Source organism: Ctenopharyngodon idella, chromosome 1 (assembly GCF_019924925.1).
Source record: "Ctenopharyngodon idella isolate HZGC_01 chromosome 1, HZGC01, whole genome shotgun sequence".
Classification (NCBI taxonomy): Eukaryota; Metazoa; Chordata; class Actinopteri; order Cypriniformes; family Xenocyprididae; genus Ctenopharyngodon; species Ctenopharyngodon idella.
Window position 1 is genome coordinate 12,888,381 of NC_067220.1, and position 26,014 is coordinate 12,914,394.

General features: G+C 36.9%; 2 protein-coding genes across 3 annotated transcripts; one reads left to right on the forward strand and one right to left on the reverse strand.

Annotated features, from left to right (window-relative positions):
- Nucleotides 1-457: 457 nt before the first annotated feature.
- On the forward strand, nt 458-6,220 carry pip4p1b (phosphatidylinositol-4,5-bisphosphate 4-phosphatase 1b). Of its 2 annotated transcripts, XM_051899594.1 has the most exons (7): nt 458-704; nt 1,998-2,179; nt 2,321-2,427; nt 3,599-3,704; nt 3,782-3,834; nt 3,926-4,016; nt 4,116-6,220. In XM_051899594.1, the coding sequence occupies exons 1-7, from the start codon at nt 602-604 to the stop codon at nt 4,257-4,259; spliced, it is 786 nt and encodes a 261-aa protein (XP_051755554.1). In that variant the 5' UTR covers nt 458-601; the 3' UTR covers nt 4,260-6,220. The 2 variants fall into 2 exon arrangements, with proteins under 2 accessions (XP_051755554.1, XP_051755563.1); XM_051899603.1 differs by lacking the exon at nt 3,782-3,834 and having other exon boundaries at nt 4,116-4,257.
- Nucleotides 6,221-7,408: 1,188 nt separating this feature from the next.
- Nucleotides 7,409-22,832, reverse strand: LOC127515683 (FERM domain-containing protein 7). The gene is made up of 12 exons (XM_051899582.1): nt 22,536-22,832; nt 19,393-19,497; nt 18,650-18,692; nt 16,597-16,675; nt 16,403-16,500; nt 16,197-16,311; nt 15,900-16,047; nt 15,114-15,209; nt 14,351-14,514; nt 12,711-12,779; nt 10,829-10,904; nt 7,409-10,754 (listed from the first exon to the last, which is right to left on the reverse strand). Exons 1-12 carry the CDS (start codon nt 22,662-22,664, stop codon nt 9,690-9,692), a joined length of 2,187 nt encoding a protein of 728 aa, XP_051755542.1. The 5' UTR covers nt 22,665-22,832; the 3' UTR covers nt 7,409-9,689.
- Between the last annotated feature and the right edge of the window lie 3,182 nt (nt 22,833-26,014).

Consider the following 26,014-nt stretch of genomic DNA (forward strand, 5'->3'; position numbering starts at 1 on the left):
GTTACTAATTCCTTTTTATTATTGATTGAATTGCAGGAATGTTTATATATATATATATATATATATATATATATATATATATATATATGCAGTAAAGTTTTTGTTTTCTGTGTATATAGTTATATTGTTACCACATATCCCTTATTTAATTAATTAAAAAGACATGCATTACACACATCTTTGTTATTACAGAATAATAAAATAACTTGACCAATGAAAAGGATTTAGTTCATAAGCTCACAATGTATGACATTCTCTAATACTGGCAGCTTTTAAAAAGCTGTGTATAGTGAGCGGTGAACATTAATATTTCACTCGAAGCACAGCACACCTAAATGAGTGAGAGCTAATTAAAACGGGATTATATTAATTTTTCAATCCTTGTGAACTCGTCTCTCATTGGCCCAATCCGCGATCACGCGCTTGTGTTGTTATTTTTGTTGTCCACTTCCTGGTAGCAAAAATCATGTGATTATGTGACGCTTCCTGTTGCTTTACTTTCACGTATCACTTTTGCTCTCCGTGGCAACATTTACCAGCAGGAAACACCAACATCTACAGCGGGCTTTTTGTTGCGGACTTTTTGGTGCTCGTTTACGGCATGGCTGACGGTGAGCGCTCGCCTTTGCTGTCGGACAGTCGCGATGGAATGAACGGGCTGTCACCGGTAGATGAGACCTACCGACCGCCGACCAAACCACAGAGTGAGTCAAACCTGATCCGGAATGACAGCGGCTGTGTCTGAAAGCTTATTGAGCTGTCTACCTACACAGCATTTTTTGGCATCGTAAGCAGATTCGAACGCATGACTTTATTCAATTCAGTTCGACTGGAGCGTTCAAACGCTTCTGTGTGATGATGCCCACGCGCGCATGCTGTCTAGGCAGGCAGTGAACTATTTAGAATCCCCTTAATTTATTAATTTGAATTTGACTTATATAGAGCGTACAGTATGTCACTGTACGCAGATCAACATATGTTGATCATGTGATTTAATTTGCAGTAATCTGAGCACACTACAAATAGATTATTGCCAGATTAGACAGTACACCTCAATCTCATGACTAAAGGAATCCTGATTTTTGCCCTCAAGCTTATCAGTCTATCAGTTCAAGTACTATTGACTCAGCCTGAAACTGTATGACTACTTAAAGGATTAGTCCACTTTTAAATTAAAATTTCCTGATAATTTACTCACCCACATGTCATCTAAGATGTCCATGTCCTTCTTTCTTCAGTCGAAAAGAAATGAAGGTTTTTGAGGAAAACATTCCAGGATTTTTCTCCATATAGTGGACTTTAATGGTCTCCAAACGGTTGAAGGTAAAAATTACAGTTTCAGTGCAGCTTCAAAGGGCTTTAAACGATACCAGACGAGGAATAAGGGTCTTATCTAGAGAAACGATCGATAATTTATTTAAAAAAATTTTAAATGTATGCGCTTTATATAAACAAATGATCGCCTTCAAATGGTTCCGCCAAAACCGCACTTCCGTATTCTTCAAAAAGCTTACGCTGCATGTCCTACGCCTTCCCTATTCAACTTACGGAAAAAACGGAACTGGCGCCGTGTTCGTTCCGTAAGTTGAATAGGGAAGGTGTAGGACATACAGCGTAAGCTTTTTGAAGAATACGGAAAGCGATCTGGCGGAAGCACTTGCGAGGCGATCATTTGTGTTTATAAAGCATATGCATTTTTATTTATTTATTTTTTGAATGATCGTTTCGCTAGATAAGACCCTTATTCCTCGTCTGGTATCGATTAAAGCCCTTTGAAGCTCAACTGAAACTGTAATTTTTACCTTCAACCGTTTGGAGACCATTGAAGTCCACTATATGGAGAAAAATCCTGGAATGTTTTCATCAAAAACTTGCTCTACTTCTGTATTTAATTGTCATTTTTAGTTGCAGCACTGCCAATCCTTTTCTTTTTTCCTCACTTTCTCTGTCTGCTGCCGCCACCTTACATCCTCTCTCATGCTCTCTTTCCATCCCAGATTTCCCGTCAGCTCCTCCCTTGTTGATGCTGGGCGAGGCTCCTCCACCGTACTCCCCGCTGGGCTCTCCGGAGAGCGGCAGCGCTCCTGTCATCAGCTGCAGAGTGTGTCAGTCGCTTATTAATGTGGAGGGCAAAATCCACCAGCATGTGGTCAAATGTGGTGTCTGCAATGAGGCTACAGTGAGTTAACAAGCTAATTAATTTAGGATTCCATTCATCAATCATGCATAATGTTTGATTGTGTTTGATGATTTAGTGAAGTGACGAAAACTGAACTAGATTTAAGTGAAAGACTGTGATACTACTTCCTGATTTATCTAGCCCATAAAGAATGCTCCAGCAGGAAAGAAGTATGTGAGGTGTCCGTGTAACTGTCTTCTCATCTGCAAAGTTACCTCGCAGAGGATCGCCTGCCCTCGACCTTACTGGTGAGCGAATTTGAAAGGAGACATTACCATAATTCATGACTCTTACAATGGTATTTGGAACATACCATGGTATATTGAAGCTGATTTTTTTTTACTACACTACCATTCAAATTTAAAAATAATAATAATAATAAATGAATACCTTTATTTAGTGAGGAAACATTAAATTGCTCAAAAGTGACAATAACGACTTCTATTATATTACAAAAATAAAAATATTTAAAATATATGCTGTTCTTTTGAACTTTCTATTCATCAAAGAATCCTGAAAAATATCGTGGTTTCCGCAATAATAAGAGATAAATAATAAGAAATGTTTCTTGAGCACCAAATCAGCATATTAGAATGATTTCTAAAGGATCATGTGACACTGAAGACTGGAGTAATGATGCTGAAAATTCAGCTTTGTCATCACCAATGTTGGGGAAACTTACTTTTAAAAGTAATATGTTAAAATATTGCATTACTCCCTGAAAAAGTAACTAATCGTGTTACTTTGTTACTTACATTACTATGGAAAGTAATGCATTACGTTACTTTTGCCTTACTTTTTCTCACCTGGGCTGGGCTTGCTTGTTTGAATTTGAACAAAAATAAATAAAAGCTCTATTTTTGGCAAATGTAAAGGCCCTTTCACGCCAAAAGTGAAATGAAAAAGCCTCCGGCTGAAGGAAGTGCAACCTTACTACTGATTTCTCTCAACATGGGGACAAGAGAGGTCAGTCTATAAATGGGAAAACAAAGTAACTTGTGTTACTTTTTTGAAAAAGTAACTCAGATATTTTGTTGTAAATTTAAAAGTAATGCTTTAGTTACTTAAAAAAGTAATCTGATTACATAACTCGCGTTACTTGTAATGCATTACCCCAACACTGCTCATGAGAGGAATAAATTACGTTTTAAAATATATTCAAATAGAACATTTTAAAATGCAGGCTTGGAGGCATTAATAAAAAATTTTTTTTTAAAAATCTTAGCGAATTTTTGAATGGTAGTGTATATTCATACACCATGATTGTCAAAAATTTTTTTTTTTTTTCAGTGGACTTTAATGAATGGAGTCAAATAAAGTATTAATTTAAATTATGAGTTTCCAGAAATAGTGTTAAATAAATGTTTTTTTGTTTGTTTTTTGTGTATGTGTCTTTTTTGGGGGGGGGGGGGGTATCAGTAAGCGAATTATCAATTTAGGTCCAGTTCATCTTGGTGCTGGAAGTCCGAATCCTCAGCCTAGCGGTGCCAGAGTTTCATGTGGACACTGTGCAAACACTTTTCTGGTAAGAACATTTCTTCTTTCTTGCCTTAATAATAGCCTTAATACTGTATCTGTAATGTCTCTCTGTTGTTGATTTAGTGGACAGAATTTACAGATCGGACATTGGCTCGATGTCCACACTGCAGAAAAGTGTATGTTAAATACTATCCATAGACCTTCCTTTATTTAGTACCACACAGTTACATTGATTACAAGTAAATTCCATTCTTTTTATCCATACAGCTCATCGATTGGCCAGAGGTACCCGAGAAAGCGGAGTTTGAAATGTTTTATGTTGTGTTTGATTCTCATCATAACGACTGCAGGATTGATTGTAAGAATAAAAGCGTTTTAGAGTTCATTATTTCAAAGAGCATCACCATTTCAGAATGCCAGGAAACTTCTTTACTCTGTTCCCTTTCTTTCTCTGTAGGCTGGTACGTGGTTGAATGCACGGCAATATAAGGGGATTTATGCATCATGGGTATTCTTCATTCTCCTGGTGCTCTTCACTTTGTTCAGAGCCCTACATTGGGCCTGCATGAAAATCAGTGAACCGCTGCAAAACTACTCATAGAAGAGAGCAACGAGGAGCAGGAGGTCCAGCTGAAGTGTAAGAGACAAGAATAAGTCCAAGTGAAGGAGAAAACAGAGCCAAAAGGGATGCTCTGTTAAAATGGGTGAAGAACTGTCAGTAAAATATCCAAATCATATTACACCCTAAAATAAATGCAAAAACATGCATAAAAAGTTCAATAGGCCAACATTTTTTTTTTATTATTATTCTAAATACTTATAATTAAATTATTAATTTTATTCCTTTTTAATATTGGGGTGAAGTATGACCCACTTTTCACCCAAATAGTTTAAATTTCAAGCCACATTCCTAATGGGAACTTCCTTCGTGAACACTGCAAATTAAAAAATGCATAGAGAAACAAATATTTCCACAATGTCAGTAGGATGAGAACTTCTAGTTTAGTTGCAGAATCAGTAATTGCTGAAACAGGCTTTTTTTGCCATGTGAATTGACTCTGACATCATTGTGGCATCACACAAATATACGGAAGCATTATAGTTAGAATGAGATTGTGGCTGAATTGCTGACAGAACTAGTAAGTGCCTCATATGACAGTTGTTATAGCTGGTAAAAGTAACTTCTAAAACGAATATTGCCATATATAGAGGACTTGCAGCTTTGAGCTTTATTGAAAATTGTAGGTTGTGAAAGAAAGAAAAAGAAAATTAAAACTCCACACTGAAGCATTTGGGAGGTTTAGAAGAAAAGGGGAAAAAGCAAAAGCTGATCTTTTTGTTTTGTAGAAAGTGCATTTCAATGCACTTTAATGTCACAAATGATTGAAATGTGCTATAGATTGAATCATATACAACAATGAAGTTGATTTATTCTTTCAGTGTTTTTTATTGCTGTTTCATAGATATTATTCAGTGGATCTGAATGTCTGTGGCCCAGGCTTAGACCAAACCCTTACCTTCCTCTTCTTCCTCCTACAGCATTCAGCATGTCTTACGATGTATCTGGACCCTTAAAACAGCTTAGGCACCAAATTATGCTTTTCTTACTAACTAAAAAATGTTCCAATATCTGACACAATGCAATATTATAGACATTCTAGAGATTTTTGATAATCCTTATGTTACTTTTGTTGATGCTGTTTTTAAATCAAGCATTGCTGCTTATTATTTGTACCTGTCTGTGGTTATATAGTTATATAGCTGCATTAAAACCTTCTATCTTGAATGCTATTAATAACTGTAGCATTACCCAGTAGATTAGTACAGGCAAAGATTATTAATTTTGACTATTTCTTAAAAAAAAAAAAAAAAAAAAACAGTAATGTTTTCTTTTCTTTCCTTGACACAATCTGCATATAAAAACTTTAAAATGCTGGTGAATGTAAATATTCAACAAAGCGAACTGCTGTGATTAACTTATATCTTCACTGTCAGAAAAAATATGCAAAATTTTTACCTTTTTGATATAACAGCTTGTCCCCATGGCGGTACATTGTATTACCCATAAAAGGTGCATATTAGTACCCTAGAGTAGTAATATGTACCCTTAAGGTATTACTAGACCCTTTTAGGCATAAATAAGGTACAAAGTTGTCCTTTTAAGGGTGTTGCCCCAGTGACAAGGTGTTGCACCCCTAAAGGTACAGTTTATGCTTTTTTCCTGAGTGTAATGAGATGTAAATGTACCAGCTGACCAATAGCAGACTCATTTCCAGCTGAAATGTACTCTTTGCACTGCACTCTTAATGGAGTATACAGATATATACTAATACTTTTTCTGTGAAATACAAAAGTGGACCAGTAAGTTTTTATTTTTGCAGAGTTTGATTTGTTTACATGATTGTGCAGTTGTACTGTGCATTTACTTGTTTAATTTTTGTTAAAAAAAATGTTATTGTTGCACTACATTTTAGCACGCTAACAGATCCTACTCATGTCATTGTTGATTTTGTTGTTGATCATTTTTGTATGTTCCTTTGAGACTAAAATGTTTTAACAATCTCTGAGTATTTGTATGAGTATTGGGGTTCTGACCATTTTCGCAATTATGACAACAGATGAAACATAATGAAATACTGAAGTGAAAGTTCCAAGCTATAGCAGCGATTCAGTGAGTACAATGTTAAGGTTAATCAAAAACTGATGCTCTTTTTGGCTAAATTCATTCATGAATTTTATGTAAAGCGACTTGCAGTGCATTCAAGGTATACATTTGATCAGTTAATGCACTTTTCTTTGAGCTACAGGAATTAAACTAATTGAGAATGTCCTTCTGCTTTTTAGATCTGAGTACTGGGTGTACTTTCTTTTCAAAGGACATTGTACTTTCTTTTGTTCAGAACATTTTCAAAAGATTAGGTGAAAATGTCAATTCAATTTAAATAATTCAGTTTAAATTAGTTTTATTAGCATGTACTTTAAGCAAAAGGAAATGTGTGCAAGTGATTGGCATATAGAAGTTGAGTACTATAGTGTAAATATAAGGTTAAATGCAAACCTTGTAGTGCTAAATGAGCTTGACTTTACAATAAATTACATATCTCATTTATTGACAAAATTTCACATCCTTGCAAAAATGTTTTAAATACATATCACTATGGTAGCACAAATGTCAAAGAAAGAATTGCTAGTGTTTTCCCCATTACACAAACATCTGAATATCTGTTTTCATTTTCAGCTAACAGAATCCATTTTTAGTAGTTACATAAACATGGACTTTCCTGAAAATTAAGATTTACTCAGAATCACCACAGAATGATTATTCACTCAGTACATTTTAAGAAATAATGACTAATCAAAAGTATAGTTTACCCAAGACACGTTAGTCATCATTTACATAACCTCATGTTTTTTTCAAATTCCGTGCAACACAGTTTTGAAAGAAATCCTAGCAAGTCTTTTCACGTCTGATTCATGCGTTGAGTTTTCTGACTCAGATCTTTCCAATAAGTTGATCCACTTCACAAAACCATTCTGAATGATTCATTTAGGCGTCAATTAATCCAGTTCATCCTTTTCTTGTACTCCACAGAAGAAAGTCAAACAGGTTTGGAATTACATGAGGGTGAGTAAATGATAACACAGTTTTCATATCAGGGTGAACTATACATAAATTTAAAGCAGCCGACAACAAAATATAACTTTAGATCAGAGATGCAAATATATGTTAATTCCCCCCCCCCCTCCCCCTCTCCCCTTATTTACAGAAATATTACCTAATGTCACCTGATTAAAAAAAAATGTGCCCCTCTGTTTTTGTTACTACCACACAGAAAAAAAAATGGTACAAAAGCTGTCACTGGGGCAATAACCTTTTAGGCTTTAAGTGTACAAAAGGGTCCTGCCCCAGTAACAGATTTGTACCATTTCTTCTCAGAGTGCAACGTCTGCAGTTCTTAAAGGCACAATATGTAATTTTTGCCACTAGAGGTCGCTTATTCAAAACAAAGGCGCAGCTTGATGACACCGTAAATGAGTGTGGAATCATGGAAGTTGTCATCTTCACCTCCACAGCCAGCCGATGGTACGGAATCCGATGAACGCGGGCAGAAATCATGTTCATGAACGAGTTAATGTATTAAAGTTTTACTAACATTACGGTGGTATGAAGCAGGACAGGTTGAGAGCCGTGGGAGCGGAAGGGGCCACTGGATCAAATGCTAATGAAAGACACCTGCGATTCACACCGATCTCGAGTCCAGCTGAGCTTTTATTGGATATCATTAAATTGCCAGTGCATTGTCTAATTTATTAACATCATTAATGTGATTAGATGTAAAACTTCTTGCTTCGGATGCAATCAATAACTTATTTCTAATTTGATTTATTTATACTGTTGTGCTGGGTAAGAAATTAATAAGGGATTGATACAAATGGCCACAAAATTCAAAAAAGTACTTCTGTCATTTAATCTAATGTAGATCCAATAGATCTGGATTTTTATATTACAACATATGATATAATTATTTAAAAAGCAATTTAACAAGAGCAAGAGCAAGCTGTTTTCACAAATTTGAGCACAACTGCAAATGTGATATCGATTTTATACAAATGTTCAATAAACAAAACATTGTTTAGGCATTTGTAATTTTACCTATTTGGATGCAATTTCTGTGCCACTTGCAGTGCAACAATGAATTTTGTTGTTAGTGATTTCATTTGATTGTTAACAGCTCTATATATTGTCTTATTATTCTAATTGTAGCTATTTATTGAATAAAAATAAGACATTTCTCAGGCAGTAAATGTGGATCTTTCAGATGAATTTGAGTGCTAATCGGGTCTTGGTCTCGACTCGGTCTCACCCTGCCTTGGTCTCGTCTTGGTCTCAACCCCTAAAAGTCTTGTGCTGCGTCCCAATTTGCATACTATCCGTCGTAAATAGTATTCGAAATTAGAATTAATGTGTCCCAAATCGTAGTATGTTGAAATGAGTATTCCAAAGATACCCGGATGGTCTACTTTTTCCGGTTAGAATCCGAAGTGCAGATCTGTGCACACTCTAACGGCTAATATTGCCCATAACACATTGCGCTGTGGACGAGGATTCGATTAGAACTACAAATACGAATAAAAAGTGTTAAAAAAACTACAAACGTGGGATGTGCGAGTACGATGGTTAAGCAGAGCGTTTAAGATAAAGGGGTTTGAGTGATTAATAATCAGTATCTAACCTGATGAAAATATATTTATTAAATGTTATCCACGTTATATTTCATCAGCAACAGCATTGTGAACTTTTATAACGATGTGTTTGGTCAATTTGGTTTGGTTAAATGCATCATTATGAGGAGAGTTCTCCACATCAAAGACCCATGACTGGCAGATCAACGTGCGACTACATTTCTCTCCGGAACGATAGGAAATTCAATTTAATTGAATGTGGAGGATTTTAACTGTGACAAGATGATTGACAGGGCAGTTTAAATGGTTACAGGTTGCGTAACTAAGCGACAAACGTCCGTTAAAAGTAGTATGTCCCAAAGCTTGCACACTCTTCTGCTACACACTCAAAAGTATGTACTTTTTCTTCACAAAAACAGTACATACTTTTAGGGCGTAGTATAACTAGGTGAATTGGGATGCAGCATTGGTCTTGTCTTGGTCTGAACACATACTGGTCTTGGTCTTGACTTGGTCTCGAATTAGGTGGTCTTGACTACAACACTAGCTATGAGAGACTTGTTGCACTTTGCAGTAATCTAGATCGATATTTGTAAAACTGGAAATCAAAGGTAGCGCGGATATGACGTCATCCGGTCTGTGTCCTGGTTAAAATTGCTGATTTCTTTGGATTTAAACATTGTTGGAAATGTTTGGGATAATGTAAGTACACAAGTCAAAAAAAAATATAATATTGTTCTAGTGATGTTTGGATATTTTAATCTAAAAATCTTACATATTGTGCCTTTAACAGTTTATATTATTTGTTGAGTCCCATCATTTAGGGCCAAAATTCTGAGCATGGCTACTATAACTTCATCATCTTAACAGTGGTGAGAGTTGTGTTCTCCTGATCATTCGGGCAGTCCTCTTCATCTTCATCTTCCTCTTCCTCTCCATCCTCTTCATCAAGTTGGAGGCTTCCAGAAGAGAAGCGCATGCGTGCCAGTGGTCCAGAACGTACCACTTTACCCAGTGCAGGAAAATATGGGTAGAAGGTGTCTGAATCCGAATCACTATAACTACCTGTGCCGAGTACACATAAAGAAGTGGGTCTTTCTGGGAGAGGGGCAGGACTTAGAGGAAGGTAGGTGGGCCTGGCAGGAACCTGATGCCGAGAAAGGTGTGGATAATATCCCAGCGGGCGATACTCGGATGCATATGCAGCAGCATTTGAGGCAAGTGTAGGTCGCTGGAATTTGAAGTCTGGTTGGCTTGAGGTTCGACGCGGCAAGCCGGTCTGAAAGGTGGAGTCGTCACTGTAATGGCCTGCTTCCACTCTACTTAAGTCTAGTTTCCTATTCAACCCAGCCCTCAGCCCTAGTCCTCCTCTGGGGTACGGTCTTGATTCGACTAATCCCAGGCCAGCAGGACGGAGCCTTTCCTGCTGCTTCTGAAGTTGTGGCGACAAGCAAGAGGATGGCAAGGACGAGTGGGCAATTTGTCTGGGCAAGTATTGCAGAGGCACATGGTTGTGATGGGTTTGAGGGAGGCGGTCTAGGGATGAAGACGTGTGGTCTTGCAGTATGTACGGGTGAGTGGCGAGTGGGAAAGTGGGCAGAACAGGGTGGAACTGGAGGTGGGGCGTATTAGGATAGAGGAGCACGAGATGCTGAGCGTTGGGAGACAATCGTCGCTTTGCCTTCTGTCTCTGGGCTCCTCTACCACGATGTTCTACTCCTGATGTAGACAGGGAACGAAGCTTGGGTGAGGCAGAGTTGCTTGAGAAGGCAGGATTTCTTGACAAGGGCCTGGATCGCTCGAGCTCATTAGTGAACATGACTTCCACCGCAGATAGACTGCGCTTTGCTACGCCTGTCTGTTCGCTGTGTTGCCCGGCAACAGTTTGGTCGGGAGGTAGATGCTCGTACAGCTATGTGAGAAAGAAACAAATGTGAGAAACAGGATCCAAAAACACATCTGAAAAGTAAGTAACAAGTACAATACCTGCTTAGAGACGTCAGTTAGTATGTCAGGAGAGGATCTGCATTGTCGAGTGTCATATTCAGACTTGCAGTAACTTCTGAAAATAAAAATGCAAAACAGCTTGTAGATGCAGTGAAAAACAAACCCCTACAGCACTGTCCAATTTCCTAAAGAATCTGTTTTTGCAACAAAATGTTAAAACGCACCCCAGGTTAATGTTCAGAGACAACTTTAAACCATTTGTAGGTTGACTTTCACAAAAGATGCTTTCAACATTGCTCTGTTGGTTCCTGCCCCAAATGGTGCCCTTGATGTGTACTTGTGGTCTTGTGGACTTGGAATGGTCATCATTTGTCCGTCCATGATGTTGTGGGTTTCAGAAGTGTGCTTTGTTTGAGTGGCTCAATATAGTAACATTGACGCAACTGCTGTTAGTTAAGGCTACCTAATTGTCTAATCCAGCAGAAGACAGCAAGAGTGTTTGGGAAATCATTATGTATAATTTATGCTATTCCCTTTAGTCCCACAGAAATTACACACAAAACTTATGCACAAACGTTTTCTCTTTAAAGGAGACCTATTATGCCCCCTTTTACAAGATGTAAAATAAGTCTCTGATGTCCCCAGAGTGTGTATGTGAAGTTTTAGCCCAAAATAACCCACAGATAATTTTTTATAGCATCGTAAAATTGCCACTTTTTGGGGGTGAGCAAAAACACGCCGTTTCAGTGTGTGCCCTTTAAATGTAAATGAGCTGCTGCACTCGGCCTAAGAGGGCGGAGCTTCAAGAGCTGATTCTCTGGTGTCAGGAGTCAGTCAGGACGCACTATAATGTCAGAAACTGCGAATACATGCTGCATGGAGATAGAACAGGTATAATTTAGTTTAATTACAGTTATAACTTATATTGTCTTCTTGTTTTTATCCACTATATTAGTATAAGCCTGGTTACCGATGAGTTTTATAACGTTTATTGTACTTCACACAAAATATGAAGCGTCTGTTTTCATTCTAGAAAATCACTGTAAGAGCTTAATAAAATACATGCCAAGTGTGCGTTAAAATATTATCCATAAACTCTCTCTCTCTCTCCCTTGCATTATCATCAACATAAATAGCGAAGTACACAGAAACACTCGTTACAACTAACAGTAAACAAATATATAAAGACCTTATGCCTTTTCGGGTGGTGCTTAATAAACTGGTAAACTTTATATCCGTAAATCAACTCCGATGAACAGTAATAAAGTGCTCTCACCTTCATTACTGCCATATCCAGTATCACTTTGGAGGCTGTAAGCTGGATCATGAACTGATCTATCCTTGAGTAACAAATTTTTTAGCACAACCTCTGTTTTGTATTGTCCCTTTGTATTGACATTCGTTCACAAAGCAGTCCGATGTGAAATGATTCATGCAGACATAAACGATTTTCAGTAGAGTTGAGGGAGCATTTTCTTCGAAAACAAAATGAATCCACCTCATCTTCAGAGGCTCAGATTTAGGGAGTAAATGGAGAGATCTATATGGATTAATCCATCCAGCTACAGAACACCTAAAACGCTTGGGAGATGTTCTCATCAGTGCAGCAAAGGTGGACTGTGTAAACTCGCTGTGAACTCGCTCAGGGCGGTTCTAAGTTAAAACGGCAGTGTCTGTCAACATTCGTGGGCGGGGCCTGTGGCTAATGTGATGTCACACTGCCAGGGATCTGGAAACGGCTTGTTCAGAGACACTGCTTATGATTTATGGGGATTAAAAAAAAGGAGTGGTTGGATTTTTATCATTATACGGTGGTTGTGTACACACACTGCCAACACACATTTATGTCCAAACACCATGCAAAAGTGAATTTTGCATAATAGGTCCCCTTTAAATCACAACACCCAACATAACATCTTACCTTTCAAAAGGCAAATGTTTCCTGTCTCCAGAGCCCACACACTCAAGAAGTTGCTTCTGTGTCCTGCCACTACAATACCACAATCGTAAGCATTAAAAGATTTTTTACAAGACAATTGTTGCTGATGTGCATGATGCAAAAATAATACCATCAAGTCTTGTTCACACTGAAAGTGATTTTCTTGAATATTTGGATTTCCTGCCACTGGATGCCCTAACGTTATTTGTGGGTTGCATAACTGGCCAGAGTTATACACTACCATTCAAAGATTTGGGGTTGGTAATATTTTGGAAATAAGTCTCCTTATGCTCATGCTTTTATTTGATCAATTTTATTTGATTGAAAATACAGTAAAACAGTAATATAGCGAAATATTATTACAATGTAAATGCTGATGTTTGTGCTTAAAGGGTAGTTCACCCAAAAATGAAATTTCTGTCATGCGTTCACTGCATCAACTGCGTACGAGTCTGACAGGGTAGAGAAGAAATTGTTGAAAAAAGTCATTATTTTTGTTTTGTTTTTGTGCACAAAAAGTATTCTCGTCGCTTCATAACATTAAGGTTAAACCATTGTAGTGACGTTGACTACTTTAACGCGGTCTTTGATACCTTTCTGGACCTTGAATGATGGTAATTACATTGGTTTCTATGGGGGATAAAAAAACCCTTGGATTTCATCAAAAATATCTTAATATGTTCCGAAGATGAACGAAGGTCTTACGGGTGTGGAACGGCATGAGGGGGAGTAATTCATGTCAAAAATTTAATTTTTGGATGAACTAACCCTTTAAGAAAGATTTCTCATTATTATCAATTTTGAAAACAGTTGTGCTACGTAATATTTTTGTGGGGACTGAAACTTTTTTTCAGGATTCTTTAATGAATAGAATAGAACTGCATTTACTATATTTAAAATATGTATTTTTTTATAACAATGTAAAAGACTTTACTGTCATTTTTTATCAGTTTAATGCATCCTTGCTGAATAAAAGTTTGAAACTTTTGATCAGTAGTGTATATTGCTGGTAAAAACAAGACACCATTCTATTTTTACAATCAGTTTTCATACTGCTAAAAATGAATGTTCTTGAGTGTATATAAAATCCAGCAGTCCATGATGCATCCTGAACAAGACGAATGTTTGTCAATACATGAATTAATGCTGACAGTTTCTGACACATCATTTTTCATGTATGTGGGCAGAGACATATCATATTGAAGAGTAAAATCACTCACAGTGACTAACTTCTCCATCTTGCCTTCACTCAACTATAGTATCTGATCATGAGCATCAAGTTAAACTATTCTCAACTTTATTATATCACTAGTCAAATGTCATGTAATATCGCCAATGGTTACTGTTGCTCTTTTCGTTGGTTATCATCAACTCTCACTAAATCGCTGTCAGTGTGAAAACACTTTCACACATATATACCAACGACTAAAGTCTCTAGTTGTGTGTTCAGAAAAAAAGATTAGAACTGCTCTGTTTAATATACCCATTACACACTCTCAGAGGGTTTATGGAAGATGATTAGGAAGGATCATCATGGCATAAAGTATTAGACAAGTGGGGTTTCTCATTGCATTCCGCAAATCTAAAATCGTTCTCTCTTACACACATATACCTGTACATACCTGTATCTGAAACTGGATCCTTTGCTAGACAGAATGGACTTTTGATGTGACTTGGGCTCCTCAGCAAGTCTGAAGAAAGCGTGATACTCCACACACATTTTCCAGAACGCCTTACACACATCTCTGCTTGCCATGGAAAACTCAACAGTGTCCCTCCTCGAAGGCTAACACAGTAAGAGTTGAGTGAATGACAGATTATGATTGTTAAAGCATTTTCATAGTCAAATTAAATGCTTTCAGAATCAGACTAATGCTAGCTTATTAGAAATACAAAATTAAATTTTTTCCTTTCTGTAGCTCAAAAATAGAAACCTCCGCTAGCAACATCAAGGACATGGGTTTGATTCCCAGGGAATGCATTAACTGATCAAATTCAATGTATTTTTTTTTTATTTATATTGAGGCTTCTGCATACATGTAAATGTACATTTTTACCATTACATTGGTGCTGATTATTTAAGAGGATAAACAAAAGTTGTGCATCTGCCTTCTTCCTTTTTTATGTGGTTTATCTTTCTTTTCTTTTCTATGTCATTGTTGTCTCTCATGATAAATTGCTTGTGCTGTTCCTCATTTGTAAGTCTGCCAGCTTTGGATAAAACGTCTGCTAAATGACTAAATGTAAATCTAGAAGTCAGCACTAATGTTGCAGATATGATATATGAAGAGAAATATAATTTCAAGTGTTGCAGAGGAACTATAGTATTCTTTTCCCCACAGTTTCCCAACAGTGGTAGTAATGGAGGGATTGTCTGTGTCTCACCCCAGTTTCAGTGTGGAGTTTGATAAGGAAATGTTTCCTCTTGAAGCTTAGCTTACGGATCTTGGCCCAGCTGAAGGTATTGATCTTTGTGTTTCCCTGATAATGGTATAAGATGTTAAATATTTAAACATGCAAGAGAGAATTTATATTTCTTAGCTGCATTTAAGGTTGTTGTGTATATTTAAGCATACACACTGTAAAAAGTAATACGCTCTATCTACTCAATAAAACTGTAGCAACAGATTACAAGCAATATTATTAATTAAATTCAACATATAAGAACTGAGTTAGAATTAATCAAATTAATTACTTAAAAGTCAACCATTTAAAATGTGTAAAATTAGCAAACACCATTACAAAAACCACAAACTGACATAAAAAGCAAAGACTCAAACTGGGCAACTAAATGAAACACTGATCACCATAATGGTGACCAAACATTTTCAATAAAATCAACATCAACATCTAAACCTCTGTTAATTCATGTGTTTCTCTTTCCTTCAGTGATTCTACTTGTTATCATCAGGTGTCTTCAATGTTGGCAATAAAAAATAAAGAGTTCTTAATTCATCTTTGACGTCTATCTGTTATTCAGATATTTTTGTTTAAATTTTACTTAAATATTACTCATTTTAAATGGTTGACATTTAAGGAATTAATTTGATTAATTCTAACTCAATTCTATTTGTTGAATTTAATTAATAATAAATAATCAATTTTATGGAGTAGATATAGCGTATTACTTTTTACAGTGTATAAGTTTAAGCATATATATCTGTACAATACCTGAAAAACGAGTACCCCCATATGTGTGACAGCGAGGTTGATTCTCATGCCTTCTCCATCATGGGCAGGGTGAGGACGGATCCCGTACATGTCCATTTTCCGGGCAACCTCCAACAAATGCACATCTGATTCAGCAGGAGTGTGTCCTCTGTCACCAAAATCCAAATTAAGTTAATGGACAAAATTAAAGGTGTTCAATTACTCATCTGTCATGGCATATTGTACATTATAAGAGCTGCATGTTAATGGGAATATTATTATTTTGGCATGCTCATACTGTGTGTAGCTGCATGTTACCTGTGCTTTTTGTGAAAGCGAGTGATTTTGTGGTCCAAGTACTCCTGGTTTGGCACATATTGCTTATTTTCAAGATGATGAGCATCCAACTCGTCATCATAATCCCCAATTTCTGCTACAAATGGGGACAGAGAGGGAAAATGATAAGGTGTATATGATAATCAAACAGATGGCATGTAAACTTTCAATGAGGTAAGAAGAGATACCTTGCAGTATATGAGAGACCAGTAGGGCGGCGCTGTTATCATTACAGGTGAGACTGCCATTTGACAGATCCTGTTTGATCTGAAGGGCAAACAGATACCTGTATAAAAGAGGCAGCAGTCAGACTGAACGCATATCACGTATCACCATCTATTTATCGCTCTATATAACAGATAATCATCTGCTTGTGGTTTACCTGGTTAAGCCTCTCTGCAGTTGTCCTGGGTCAGGAGGGAAAAATTTCACTATAAAATGGAACGCCACATCACTGGTATCTATGGGAAGTGCACAATCTTATTTGACCCCCAAATAGCATTAAACCTATGTTATTAATAATCTTAATATTGACTAAATGCAAAGGATCAAGCGGACAGTGATATTCTAATGGTTAAGCATCTGAGATGGTAAATAAAAGGTTCAGTCTAAGGAACTGCTGGAATTGGTGAATACTTACTTCTGAGACCACATATTCAAATTAGGGAATACAGAAAGCATCTAGTGTAGGTGAAAGTGGGGTAAGATGTGCCAGGGGGTACATTCTCAAGATACAGTATTTTAATGTATTTTTAAAAGTGTTCATTTGCAAGAAAATGTGGCTGACATGCAAAAAAAGTCATGTCAGCAGCATTTTTAGCTGTTCATGGAGTTTTCTACATAGCCAGTATAATGAGTGTTATGTCAAAGTGTTTTGGGGGCAAGTTAGATTTCTAAATCACTGAATCACTTTTTTTCTTTTTGAGATGCCCTATTTTAATGGCCTGGGCGGCACAGTGGCTCAGTGGGTTACACTGTCGCCTCACAGCAAGGAGGCTCCCTGGTTTGAGTCTCAGCTGAGCCAGGAAGCTTTTCTGTGTGGAGTTTCCATGTCCTCGCTGTGTCTGTTTCATCCAGGTGCTCTGCTTTCCCAGGAGTTCAGAAACATGCAGTATAGGTGAATTGTAGACACTAGGTGTGAATTCACGTGTGTGTGAGTCCCAAGCCATGTAATGGGGCTGGGGAAAGACCTGGTGACCTGCCTCGGAAAACTCATCGCCAAGAAAATTTACGGACAGTCTCTTGTGTATAGCAAGAGATGGCCCATAGAATCACCAAGAGTCGGACATGATTGAAATGGTTAATGAATGAATAATTTTATGGCGCAGTGTTGCAGATGCACTATTCTAATTTATATAGATATCCCAAAATATACTAAAGGGTTAGTTCACCTAAAAATGAAAATTCTGTCATTAATTACTCACCCTCATGTAATTCCAAACCTGTAAGACTTTCGTTCATCTTCAGAACACAAATGAAGATCTTTTTTGATGAAATCTGAGCGATTTCTGTCCTTCCATAGACAGCTACGCAACTGACAATTTGATGCTTCAAAAAGTTCATAAAGAGACTGTAAAACTAATATACTGTATGTGAATTGAGTGGTTTAGTCCACATTTTTCTGAAGATAGCGTATTACTTTTTACAGTGTATAAGTTTAAGCATATATATCTATACAGTACCTGAAAAACTAATTGAGTGGTTTAGTCCACATTTTTCTAAAGAGATTCAATCGCTTTATATGATGAACAGATTGAATTTAGGCTTTTATTCACATAAACATTCATCAACTCACACATCAGCTGTGGTAAACAGAAGCTCAAACATGTTTGCTTGACATGTGAGAACCAATGAGGTTCATTTTCGTGTGTTACGCAACACATTTGAGCTTCCGCAAGAGCCAATGAGGTTTGTTCTCACGCATCAAGCAGGTTTTGGTTGGGCTTCTATTTATGTTCGCTGATTAAGGTTTATAAGTGAATAAAAGCCTAAATTAAATCTGTTCATCATATAAAACAATCAGGTCTCTTCAGAAAATTTGAACTAAACCTCTCAATTCATATGGATTAGTTTTACGATCTCTTTATGAACTTTTTGAAGCGTCAAAGTTCCAGTTGCGTACCTGTCTATGGGACAGAAAGCTCACAGATTTCATCAAAAAGATCTTAATTTGTGTTCTGAAGATGAACGGGTTTGGAATGACATGAGAGTGAGGAATTAATGACATAATTTTCCCTTTTGGGTGAACTATTCCTTTAAGTGTATCAATTTCACCTCTAAATCCTTTTTCCTTGCCAATAAAACTTAACCTAAAATTGGCACACCATTCGCCAGTATTATTAGTTGGCATAAGTGAACAAGCATTTGCTGAACAAATAATAAATTGAAAATTAACCAAGTGGACCTTGTCACAAGACGACCACTACAAAACTCACTTTTGATCTGCTTAGACACTGGTTTCAGGAGTTCAAGCCAGACCTGTAGAAGAAACATTAAGACCTGATTTAATTTTCTATTGCAGCAAACAATTATCCATTTGACAAGTGTGAATAAAGCAATTATTTCAAGGGACAGTTCACCCAAAAATAAAAATGTTGTCAGTGTTCAACCTCATGTAGTTTTGTATTTTCTTCAGACCGAATTTAAAGTCATTTTTCACTGATAATAAGATCATGAGATGATGAGATCATTGATCGATTTTGATTTTTTGAACAATCCATTCAGATCAGTTTTGTGACCTGGATAAACCGATTAAAAAAAAATCATACTCAAAAGTCATCGCTACTTCTCTCATGAAGTCACTGCAAAGAGTTTGGCGGATGGCAAAATTTTCAATAAGCAATGACTATAATTTCTGTCAGTTCCTCACAGAAAGCGATATTTATTAGACTTTATAAGACTCAAAATATAGTGTAAATCATACAGACCACTTTATGACACCTTTATGGAGGTGTCAAGACACCTTTTTGAAGCTTGAAAGCTCTAGACCCCATTCAATATAATTGCATGAAAAATCTTAGCGACCAACTACACTATTGAAAATTTCTTCTTTTGTGCACCACGAGGGTGAGCAAATGATGACAACATGCTTATTTTTTGGGTGAACTTTTCCTTTAAGGGCTAGACTCTGTTTATGATAAAACTGTTATTGGCATCATTGACAGGTCAAAGGACTCACATAGCTGCCAGTATGGTGACGGAACTCTAGGCCAAAGTACTCCTTCTCTAGCAGCTTTAGATGACCACACACCTTATTGAAGAAATCAGAACCCAGAATCTTTCTCTGCAGGAAGATGAAGGAGAATACATCTCATTTATACATCTTACATGACATTTATACATCTTACATGACATTTTATACTGGTCTCAGTGCTGCCTGCATCAGTTTCTTGAGTGATGTGACTACAGCGTCACTGTGAAATTACTCCTCGGATTTGCTTCTTTCTTCCATCTCTATTACTTGATGCGGGTGTTAATGAGATGGTGATGCGATTTGAGCAGAATGTTACTGTTAGAGCAACTTTCTCTGGTAATTGAATCTGCAGCAACTGAACTGCTCAAACGGAATTATGGGGAAGTCAGATGCTCACTGAGTCAGCCTCAAAATACAGGGTTGCTATCTGATGAGTGTGTTTGTGGGCACATATGTGTGTGAGGATGTGTCACTAAACCCTGTATTTACTGTGACAGCGGGGCATAGAAACTCCCCATTATCTTGTCAAAGACAAGGAACAAAAGAAGATAGAGGGATAAAGTCAGGAACAAGTGTGAGATAGAGAGGTTAAAACAGACCACAGTACAAAAATAAAGAAAGATCTGTGAAACTCATGGCAGGTTGAAGTTACGTCAGAATATACAGACTTTGTAAATATGTGTGAAGACATAATGGATGCTTTTTTGCACTGTTTATTCAGGACAAATGTGACTTTCAACAATGAATCATCACTGAACATGTAATTTAATCCAGTTGTGTCTGGGGAATACTATCAAATAACAAACATTTTTTTACAGAAAACATGACTTATGTTTGTCTGTGCAAAAGTTGGCACCATGATGTCAGAATGTTGTGGCTAGCAATGTTATTTAAGAATTATTTATATGCTATTATAGTATTTAATAATATTTTGAATAGTTTTTAGTTTTAATTTTAGTTTATCTCCTTTTCTGTCATCATTGTCTTTATTACTTTGAGATTGATGAACCTAAACCATTTAAGGTAATCGGTTTCCTCAAACCATTTAATTAGCTATATAGTTGTTAAGACTTAGTTAGATTTGTTACCTGAATTCAAACTGAATGAGTGGAATAAACTTAAAATCTTTAAGTTGAGTTTACTCTAATGATCGACTAAACCAACACTAAAATATAAGTGACTTTAACTTAATGTATATGAGTTTACAGTACTCATACTTAATGGTTTTAAAAGGCAATCAGTTTCCTCAAACAGTATGCGTTACCATAACTTATCAGGTTTTACAGTAGTAATTTTATGTACTTTTCTCATTTTTATATAATTTTTTTTTTATATTTCTGTTAAGCTTTTTTCAGTTTTAGTACTTTTATTTTATTTCATTTAGTTGCCAAGACAATATTTCTAATTTTCATTTAACTTTTTCAAGTTTTATCTTCTAATATATATGTTTTATTATATTTCAGATTAAATTCAGTTAATTTCAGATTAATTTCAGTCACTTTTAATAGTTTTAGTTTAACGATAACAACATTGCTAGATGCCCTGGGTGGTTGGTTACTAATATAGCCTGGGCATCAGATATTTCCCTCTTTTAATGTAAATTTACAAGATATTTTACCTGTTTTTAAGTCTCTTGCTTAGACAAGTAATAGCACAGCTCTCATCAACAAGCCACACTATCTAAGGTACCGATTCATGTCATTATTTAATACCTATGCATAGGGATTTTAGAAAAACCCTAACCATAACAGCAAGCACCACAAAATATGCTGAAATTACATTCTTTTGAACAAGTATTGATTAAAACAACAGATCGTCTCTCTACAACCTGACATCTTTCTCTCAGATTTCTTGTATTTTTCACTGCTTCTAATTGCCTGTTTTGCCCGAGGGTGTAGGGGAATGCTGGCGTGCTCTCTGGAATGAGGCCAGGACAAGCTTCTGTTCAGTGTAGGCCATGATATTTACCCCTATTCAGTCACACACATGCCTCACGGGCACTAAATCTCTCACTCACTCATTCACTCACTCTCTGTCCTTTTTTTTCTGTCCATCTCCCCACCACCCTGACTTTATATCTCACCTGCTTTTTCTGACTGGCAGGACAAGACTGTGCTGTGTAAAAGCAGTGAAAACCCCCAGGCACGTACACACACATACACACAGAGCATCCCCCATGAAGCAGAAGCAGCAGCAGATAATGGGACATGAAATGATGCTCCTTTACAAGCAAAACACAGCTGGAGCAAAAGTGAGAGAACCCCTCACACACACACACAAACTAGACCACAAAAGATGGTTTTGACAAAGGATGTAGCCTATTTTTTGAATTAATTACTTTTTAAATGAGGAAACTTAAAGAGATGTAAAGTGATGCATTAATGCAAACATATTAAATGTCAAAATTATGTATTGTCCTTGTTACCAGCTACACATACTTAAGTGATTATTTAATATAGACATAAACATTACAAAATTTAATTATAAGGTAGACTGGACTTGTTGTCACACTTTTTACTTCACTGAATATTTCACAGGCTGTAGGGTTATTTTTGAAAGCCATTGTCAAATAGCTTAAAGTCTCAGCCACAAAAAAAAACTACACTTTTACTTCCCAGGAAAAAAAAAATACAGTTCACAGAACACATTCTGTCTTTTTGTGACAACATGCCTCAATAGAGTTGTCACACTATATGGGGTATTTTGAACAATTCATCAAACATAAGTCAAAAAGGTAACATACAGATATATCAAACCATTATTTGGGCAACAAGTAAATATGCATGTGACAACTTGCCCCAATCTGACAATTATGATAACTAACCTACACAGTTAAAATCTACCTTCATTATACAGCTGACCCTAGTTTGAGTGCACGCCATGTGGTTTTATTGTGTGCAGTTGTTTAGCTTACACAACAGATATAGCAAAAAAATATGCTATTAGAATGTTAGTTTGGAGACAAAACTCACAAAACATATTCTCGACTAAGAACCGCAGGTTTGAAACCAGCATACAAAACCACTGCTATAGAAAACAAGCATTTGTGGACCTTATAGGTACTCCGACATAGCCCCCTTGTGACAACTTGCCCTGGCCTGTATAAATATATATATATTATTTCTCACCTCCACCTCGAAAACTCTCTCACTGTCGTCTAAGAAGATGACGCGTAATCGCAGTTTCTCATTCTTGTTCTTCTTCCGCGCAGCTGTCCTATTGACAGGTGTCTTCAGCAACTCGAACTTATCCCCCATCTTCTGCGCCTTTAGGGTTTAAACACCACACTTTTCATATAAATAAAGGTTGATAATGTGGGACATTATCCGTTTGATGCTGTTGTGAGGGAGTTGCGCGCGGCGGTCTCGTGACGACTGTTCACGCATCCTGTTTTTAAACTGAGCAGCATCAGCAGCACTACTGTATCTGATCTCAGTGCAGAGCATCACCACACGCGTTAGTACAATCAACACAAGTCTGTAAAACGCGCATAGACGTCAGGTTTTATGTTGTAAACAAAATTACTGACCGTAAATATTTAGTAAAAAATAAAGTAATAGAAGTAATAGAAAAGCCAACGAAAAATGGCATCAAATCACTGTAAAGATAAAATAGCCTACACACACGATATATATACATATATACACATATATATATCGTGTGTGTAGGCTATTATATATATTATATATATATATATATATATATATATATATATATATATATCGTGTGTGTAGGCTATTATATATAATATATTATATATATATATATATATATATATATATATATATATATGTATGTATGTAGAAAAGTTCAGCAACTAACCTAATAGCGGGGCATGTTGTCACAAAAGGTCAACATGTTTATTATTATTATTATTATTATTATTATTCAATTACAGACACGTACAATGCAAAACGTACAAGACAAATATAAGGCATTGTAATACAGTTCAGAAAAAAGGTCAACATGTGTTCAGTGAACTGCATCTTTTTTCTCTGGACTATGGAATTCAATAGTTTTTTTAGTCACGACTTTCAGTCTTGTGCCTATTCAATATACAATAGAGTAAAAAAAAGTACCAACCAGCCCCAGTATTCCGTACATCAGGGGTGTCCAACCCTGCTCCTGGAGAGCTACCGTCCTGCAGACTTCAGTTCCAACCCTGCTCCAACACACCTGTCTGTAATGATCAAGCAGTCTTGAACACCTTAAATAGCTGGTTCAGGTGTGTTTGTTTGAGGTTGGACCTGAAATCTGCAGGATGGTAGCTCTCCAGGAGCAGGGTTGGACACCCCTGCCGTACATTAAATTAGGACTACGTAGTCTACGTAGGCTTTCGGCTACCTTACAACACAACCGTGACGTCTGCTTCAGGGAAATCTCCTCAGCTGCAGCTCATCTTATATGCCATGAGGTGGCAGTATTTCCTAATGAATTTCTAAGCAACGACCCAGGTAAAAACAAATACTGTACGGCAAGTCTGCAAATAGCGTACAACTATGCGAGGACAAAGAGATTAAACAACTAATTAAAACATGTCAACCCTTCAAAAAACATCTCACAACTGATCTGTTTCTCTCGTCCTCACCTTTTGTGCTCTGTATTCCTCGGCAGGTGAATGTAATCTCTTGTTTTGATACGGCGAAGCGGAACCTGTAAGGGGAGCTGAAGCCGGAGCTCTGCTGACCAGCTGCTACTGTTCCATCACACCTCATCATCATCACCGGCCCTGTTTGATTTTCCGAGCACCTGTCGGCCTGTGTGCTTTCCACCGTGTATTCTGAAGCCCGTGCACTGCGGCTGAGAGGTAATTTGTCTCTACGACCACCTTAACCTGCAAACTACATCATCTGGAGAAATGCTCTTTTCTGGTCTGGTTTTTATACACCTTCCACCCCCCCTCACACACTCAGATTTTACTATTGGGCCTATTTTTGAATGTCAGAAAGATGTTTATATTTGAAAGTCAGAAAGATTAATAAATCATATGCCCTTGTAACCTTTAATCAGAAATATAGCCGCAAACTGCAATCATCGGGGCCCAAGCATGAATGGCCCATGTGTTAGTTTGGGTTTGATGAAGCAGGTTAGCAATACATGCTGGTGTCAAAAGGGACAACTGACTTCCAAAGGAAATCACTTATTGCAGCCTGCAAAAATTATTGTAATTATATAATATATTTTGGCCCGATGATGTTGGGATGGACTCCAGCAGCACCACACAACAGAGGATAAAGCGGTTTGAAGAATGGCTGAATGGATCGATGGATATCATATATTTGTACAAATTATAATATAGCCTAATAATGCTGAAAAAATGCTACACATTACTAAAGACATGTTAGAAAATGTACTTAAATCCTATAGAAATGCTATACTATATTATCTTAAAAGAGACAAAATTGTCTTAATTTTAAATGGACAGCAATATAATTAATCAAGTCTGGTAACATTTTTATTAGCGTTATTAGCCAAAAAATGTCAAATAGCTTGTTATAGGACCACCATATAGCCAATTTTCACAAAATTTGGAAGACATACTCAGCTTTACATGGTCTATGATTATGTCAATTTCTGCAATGGTATGCCATCCACATTTTATGTTATTAGCTGCTGAAAATTGATTGGCTGCTGGTGGCCATTTTTTTTAATGTATCCTAGTGAAATGAGAGGATATGTTAGGACATCCACCAAAGATGTATACCAATTTTCAACTTCATTAACCATGCAGTTAATGGCATTATGAAAGATTTTCTGTTGTAGCGCCCCCTATGGGAGAAATAGGATAAAATTTGACTTGCATCCACATGTCCTCGTCTATCCCCTGGTTTCACAGACAAGGCTAAAGCTAGTCCTAGACCAAAATGCATGTTTGATGTGTTTTAACTGAAAGCAACTTATTCTGACATATATAAAAATATGTCAGTGCCATTGTTTTGTCTCAAGATGTACATCATAATCCTGGCTTAGGCTAAGCCCTGTCTGTGAAACCGGGCCTAGTATGTGTACCAAGTTTCCTTAAGCTTAGACTTTGCATTTAGAAGATATTTGCATATTAGTGAAAACAGGGCACACCTGCAGTTTCTATTGGCTTATATCTGTTAATCAATCAAAATTCTTTTGACAATTTTTTTCCCATGTGGGTCTCTAGTCTAGATGAGGCACATCAAGAATTCAGAAGACACAATAATTTTGTTTCTAGCCCTTATGGAACCAGAGTTATTAACCAAAATGCAAAGTGGCGCCACCTAGAGTCCGACATATGTGTGTCGATGTGCCTGAGTAGCGGGTGGGATTTCTGACCATCCCACCAAGTTTGGGGTCTCTATGATGTAAGGTCTCTGACGCTCAGACAGATTTAGGGCAGAAAATCCTTACAAATACAATAGGGTTCCTGCACTTTGTGCTTGGACCCTAATAACTTTATCTCCCTCTTGCTTCAACTTTTCTTCTCTGTTGATGTGTTTACTGGTGCAAGGGCGGGACAACCCAACTCTAATGATCCAATCAATTCCTGATGGACAAAATCAAGTCCCGCCCTACATTTTTTCTTTTTCAAAAAGCCGTTTCAAATGGATATATGTCACAATAAGGGAAAAAAAGACTA